The sequence below is a fragment of the Gekko japonicus genome, unplaced genomic scaffold (genome assembly GCF_001447785.1).
Source record: "Gekko japonicus isolate JY-2015 unplaced genomic scaffold, Gekko_japonicus_V1.1 scaffold5632, whole genome shotgun sequence".
NCBI classification, from domain to species: Eukaryota; Metazoa; Chordata; class Lepidosauria; order Squamata; family Gekkonidae; genus Gekko; species Gekko japonicus.
In genome coordinates, this window is record NW_015175544.1 from 28,490 (window position 1) to 34,750 (window position 6,261).

The 6,261-nt window shown below is 47.5% G+C and overlaps 1 protein-coding gene across 1 annotated transcript in view; it reads right to left on the minus strand.

The window, feature by feature from the left end:
* The window catches only part of GUCY2F (guanylate cyclase 2F, retinal), a gene marked incomplete at its 3' end in the record, with an annotated part of 42,684 nt that overhangs the window by 25,807 nt on the left and 10,616 nt on the right, over positions 1 to 6,261 (minus strand). Inside the window, exon 4 of the mRNA XM_015426030.1 lies at positions 5,335 to 5,419. Coding sequence (XP_015281516.1) covers positions 5,335 to 5,419 — 85 coding nt within the window. The remainder of the gene's footprint in view (positions 1 to 5,334; positions 5,420 to 6,261) is intronic.

Below are 6,261 nucleotides of genomic sequence, written 5' to 3' on the forward strand. Positions count from 1 at the left end.
AGAAGGGAAGAAGAGGAAGAAGAAGAGGAGGAGGAAGAAGAGGAAGAGGAAGAAGAGGAGGAAGAAGAAGAGGAGGAGGAAGAAGAGGAAGAAGAAGAGGAGGAGGAAGAAGAGGAAGAAGCGGAGGAGGAGGAAGAGATTGGGTTTATACCCCGCCCTTCACTACCCAAAGGAGTCTCAGAGATGCTTACAAACTCCTTTCCCTTCCCCTCCCCACAACAGACAACTTGTGAGGCAGGTGGGACTGAGAGAGCTCTTTCGAGGACTGCCCTTGAGAGAACAGCTCTGAGAGAACTTGTGACTGACCCAAGGTCACACCAGCCAGCTGCATGTGGAGGAGTGGGGAATCAAATCCAATTCTCCCAAATTAGAGTCCGCGCTCCTAACCACCACACCAAACTGGCTCACTAGAAGGAGTGCCAGGAGCCAATACTGGGGGAATGCCAGACGAAACAAAAAAAAAGTCTTCACCCGCTGGCAAAAGACACCAATAGAGGGAGACAGACAAATCCCCCTAGGGAGGGAGTTCCGAAGTTCTGGTGCCACGACTGAGAAGGCCCTGTCTTGGGTTGTCACCTGTCCAGCTTCAGATACTGGGGGCAATTGAAGCGGGGCCTCTGAAAATGACCAGAGTGTACAGGTGTGTTCATAGGGGAGGAGACAGTCCTTAAAGTATGCTGGTCCCAGGCGGTAAAGGGCTTTGGTGGTCAACACCAGCACCTTGAATGGAGCCCGGATGCAAACTGGAAGCTGTCTGCATATTCATCTCTGTAGCTGTGGACTTTTCTACAAGATCTATATTGTTCTTTAGGTTTTTGCTATTAATGTACTATAATTAACAAGATACACTAGGGTCTTTATTGTACATTTAAGTATATGATTTAAACGAATATATGAAGGCATGGTAGCTTATCAGAACTGTCTGTGTTTTTCCACATTACTCAACCTTGCCGTGTTTCCCGTTTGTTGCCAAACCTCCAGATGGGGCCTGAAGATCTGGAATTGCAAGCTAGTCAGGTGTAGTGGTTAAATGCGCGGACTCTAATCTGGGAGAACTGTCTTTGATTCCCCACTCGCACCTGCTGGATGACCTTGGGCAAGACATAGTTCTGTCAGAGCTGTTCTTGAAAAAGAGCAGTTTCTGTCAAGAGCTCTCTCAGCCCCACCTACCTCACAGGGTGTCTGTTGTGGGGAGGGGAAGGGAAAGGAGATTGTAAGCCACTTTGAGATACCTTTGGGTAGTGAAGGGCGGGGTATAAACCCAATTTCTTCTTCGTCTTCTTTTACCTCACAGGGTGTCTGTTGTGGGGAGGGGAAGAGAAAGGAGTTTGTAGGCCGCTCTGAGACTCCTTCAGGTAGTGAAGGGCGGGGTATAAACCCAATCTCTTCTTCTTCTTCTTTTACCTCACAGGGTGTCTGTTGTGGGGAGGGGGAGGGAAAGGAGTTTGTAGGCCGCTCTGAGACTCCTTTGGGTAGTGAAGGGCGGGGTATAAACCCAATTTCTTCTTCTTCAATCCCTAGGCTCCAGAGATTAGTTCCCCTGGAAAAAATGGCTGCTTTGGAAGGTGGATTCTATTTTGCCCTGCTAAGATCTGTCTCTCCCCGAAACCACATTCTCTCCAGGCTGCACTCCCAAATCTCCAGGAATTTCCCAATGTGGAGTTGGCAACCCTAGGTGATTGGGTTTAACTATTGTCTTCTGCCTCTCGGCAACACCGGGCCACCCAGTTGGGAATTCAGGACTAGGGAAGAAATTCTTCCTCACAATGGGTCGAACCGAATAAATCCTGGGAGGAGAAATTCTACGGACTCCGCTTGAAGCATGACTTTAAGGCAAAATTAAAGGTTCCCACTTTGGGAAACGTTAGCGGGAAGAAAAGGGAGTTTGGATAAGACTTGGGAAATGTCTCCGGGGGCGGGGGGGGGACTTCGAAATATTCTTACCAGTCAACACATATCTAATCCCCCCATCTGTCAAAAGCACAACGGACAGGTCAGAACCCGACTGGAATGTCGTCATGAAGTTTGAACTTCGGTTACATTCCAGTTCTTGAGCCACAAAGTGTTTTAACTGCTGTTAGATTTTTAAGGCAGCAACTCAAATATTTTTATCTTCGTGTCCCTCTAAATTCTCTGTTCTCTATATGCAACAGCCTATATGCAACAAATTAGAAATGTTAGGACAGGGGTCCCCGACTTTTCAGCTTGCGGGAACCTTCAGATTTCTGATATAATATTGATTGATTGATTGATTGATTTGATTTGTACCCCAACCTCCCTGCAGAAGCAGGCTCAGAAGAAGAAGAAGGGAAATAGCCCCACCAGGTAAGGTGGGAAGGCAAAAACGGGGGGTTGCGAGACACAGAACGGCTGCTCAGAGTCCCAGGGCTGAGGGTCCAAAACAGTCCAGTGGCACCTTTAAGTGGCACTCCCTGACATCACCAGAAGTGTGTCAGAAGGCAACACCCACTGCTCAGGCTCCATGGACTGTTTTGGATTGCTAGCTATTGGGGGGGGGACGTGCAGATCTGTCCTCGCAGAGGAGGGAGAGCTTGTACCTGAATAAAACTTGGTCTTAAAGGTGCCACTGGACTGTTTTGGATCAGGGAGCCCTGCAACTTACCTGGCTGCTTCTTGCTCTGACTGAGGGCCGCTGGGAGCAGGGGGTGGGGCTTGTTGCATGTGCCCGACCCCTGGGCTCTTTACTGCCAGAGTGCCACTCCTGTGCGCTCCTGCAGGAATTGACCCCTGCCTCACAAGGTGTCTGTTGTGGGGAGGGGAAGGGAAAGGGAGTTTGTAAGCTGCTCTGAGACACCTTTGGGTAGTAAAGGGCAGGGTACAAATCCAATCTGTTCTTCTTCAACACTGAATTCTTCAGGTAGGAACGAAGAAGAGTCCTGTGAGACTGGAAATGGCCTCTGCTGTAGATGAGAAGAGGTTGCAAAAAGTTCCGGACCCTTTTGGATTTGATGTGAAAGGTTATAGCTAACTGCTCTTGGGGGAATCTCTGCATAGGAGGGTGTGTAATTATCCTTTTTTTAAATAAGCATTCAGTTGGCGATCAGCGAATGCCTGTCGCGGCCTGAAGTATCAGAGGACTTTTCGAACACCTGGCCTGGATAACGACCCCCATGTTTAGCACTTAGCTAGCAAAATATCCTTCCTGAAGTGTGCGGTCATTAACCAATCAAGACCTCCCGGTAGAACTCCCTTGGTGAGTTCAAGGCCCGGCAGCTCGCAGGCGAGGTGATGGACAAAACATGGAGCGGACTCTCAGAGACGACGGAGCTGGAATACAGAAATCAGCCAATACCGTGCTGCAGGCGGTGATAAAATATCTCAAGTGATTTTTATATTTTTTTTGTTTTATATTTTTTTACAATTCATTCACCATATATTATTTATCATATAAGCCTTTAGGTTAGTATTTGACAACCTCGTGCTTGGAAATATCTGTTGAACTCCCTGAGGAAGACAACGAAACATGAGGATATCTGGACCTCTGTTGGAGGAAGACTGGGTACTTATTCAAAATAGACTTAAAGGCGTCCTCCCTCTTAAAACTTTTGTATAATTAAGGAGGACTGATATTAATAAAGGGGTTGTGCAATTCCGGAGGGCGGTGAAGACGGAGTTATTCCGCCAAGCATTCAACAACTTGGATTGAGTATGTAGCACTTTATGGTCGTCATCTTGAGTAGGTTATACTGTGTGTAAATTGTGGTTTTAATGTTTTGTATAGATTGTTTTAGATGAGTTGTTTTATTGTTTTATTGTTGTAAGCCGCCCTGAGCCGCTTCGGCGGGAGGGCGGGATAAAAATCAAATAAATAAAATAAATAAATAAATAAATAAATTTTGTGATATGTTAAGAGACGATACTTAGATGTTTTGATATATGATTCTTTCTATGTATTAAGGCTTATATGATAAATAATATATGGTGGACAAATTGTAAAAATATAAGACAAAAACTATATAAAAATTATGTGAGATATTTTATAATCGTCTGTAGCACGGTATCTGCTGGTTTTTTGGTATTTCCTACTCCCGTAGCACGGCATTTGCTGACTTTTGGTATTTCCTACTTACCGTGGGTCCTATTTTGGTTTTGGGAGTTGGAATACAGAGCTGGCCAAACACTACAATGAGTCCCATTTTCCTGCACCAAGGACAGGAAAATCCTATGTGCAAATTGGAGTAAGTAGCCATGCTTTCTCATTATTAATCAATGGGATTATTGACAAGGAGGACAATCATAAAAACCTAAGAAGAACCCTGCTGGATCAGGCCAGTGGTCCATCGAGTCCAGCATCCTGTCTCACACAGAGGCCGAGTCCCTCTAAAACCTAAGAAGAACCCTGCTGGATCAGGCCAGTGGTCCATCGAGTCCAGCATCCTGTCTCACACAGAGGCCGAGTTCCTCTGGAGGGCCGACAACAGGGCAGAGAGGCTGAGGCCTTCCCCTGATAAGAACACCAGAAGAGCCTTGCTGGATCAGACCAGTGAGGGTCCATCTAGTCCAGCATCCCGTCTCACACAGTGGCCAGCCAGTTCCTCTGGAGGGCCAACAACAGGGCTGAGAGGCTAAGGCCTTCCCCTGATAAGAACCTCAGAAGAGCCCTGCTGGATCAGACCAGTGAGGGTCCATCTAGTCCAGCATCCCGTCTCACACAGTGGCCAGCCAGTTCCTCTGGAGGGCCAACAACAGGGCTGAGAGGCTAAGGCCTTCCCCTGATAAGAACCTCAGAAGAGCCCTGCTGGATCAGACCAGTGAGGGTCCACCTAGACCAGCATCCTTCCTCACCCAGTGGCCAGCCAGTTCCTCTGGACGGCCAATCAAAGGACATAGAGGCCTTCCCCTGATGCTGCCTCCTGGCTCTGGGACTTAGAAGGTTAGTGTCTCTGAATGTAGAGGTTCCCCTCAGTCACCATGGCTAGTAAGAACCTAAGAACCTCAGAAGAGCCGTGCCGGATCAGACCAGTGAGGGTCCATCTAGTCCAGCCTCCTGTCTCACACAGCGGCCAGCCAGTTCCCCCTGGACAGCCAACAACAGAGCATAGAGGCCGAGGACTTCCCCCGATGTTACCCTGATGATGTTTTCTACCGCTACAGACAGACTGACAGGACTACCCATCTTGATCTACGATGCAATTTAAGTGCAACGGGCCCAGAAATGAAATGGAAAAGGGTGTACACTTGGGGGGAAGGAGTTCAACATGACAGAACAAAACAGAAAATGGAGTGAAGATGAAGATACACCATTTTTGTGTCTCCCAAGCAAGAAGCATGCTGGAAAGGGAGACTTCATCAAATGGAATCAGAAGTTCTGACCTGATGAGATAAGCAAGGCAAATTCCCAACAGGAGCAGGAAGAGAGGAGGCAGCAAGACGGTGACCACGATGGGTGGATCAGTTCCTAAAAAAGAGAGAGGGGCAAGAGAATAAAAGTTTGATATTGACAGGAGTTTCAGACAGCAAATTTCGAAATGCCAGTCTCAAGGGACAGTTCCCAGTTTGGCCTCGAGCCAAAATGAAAGACATAATCGATTCAAAAGGTGGCAAAAGTCCCACATTCGGGTTTGACTTGTTAAATGCTGGAAGTCGTTTGGTTGTGTCCCTTGCTAGGAATGCAAAACTAAACTTTTTTTGTTATTGAAAGGAAGGCAGATAAATGGATTTAGGTGGAATGACCAAAAACAACAACAATAAACTTGAAAATATTACAAGACGAGAAAAAGAGAGGAGGAGGAGCAGTCCCAAATATAAGATTATATTACCAAGCAGCAGGTCTGGTCTGGATGGTGGACTGGATTAAAAACCCAAGACGACGAATAGTAAAATTAGAATCGGCAGATCCTGATGATGGCTTATGCAATTCTTTATAGATTAAGAAACTGGTTTAAAAGCTTCAACTGTTTAGCCAGCTGCGGCCTTTCCTGGGAAGAAAAGACCCGGCCACTGTGGCGCATGTCCTGGTTACATCTAGTCTAGATTACTGCAATGTGCTCAACCTGGGGCTGCCCTTGAAGACTGTCAGGATTCTACAGTTGGTACAGAATGCTGCAGCCAGGAAGTTAACTGGAGAAGGTCATAAGCAGAGGTCATTTCGGGGGGGAACGCGGGGGAACACAGTTCCCCCGGGTGAGGTGCAGGGGGCGGGGCACATGACGAAGCCCCGCCCCCTGCTTCCGGCCGCCCCGCTTCCAGCCCTCATTCAGCCAGGAGGAGGCATGAGAAGAGGGAGGGTAAGTTGCTTCC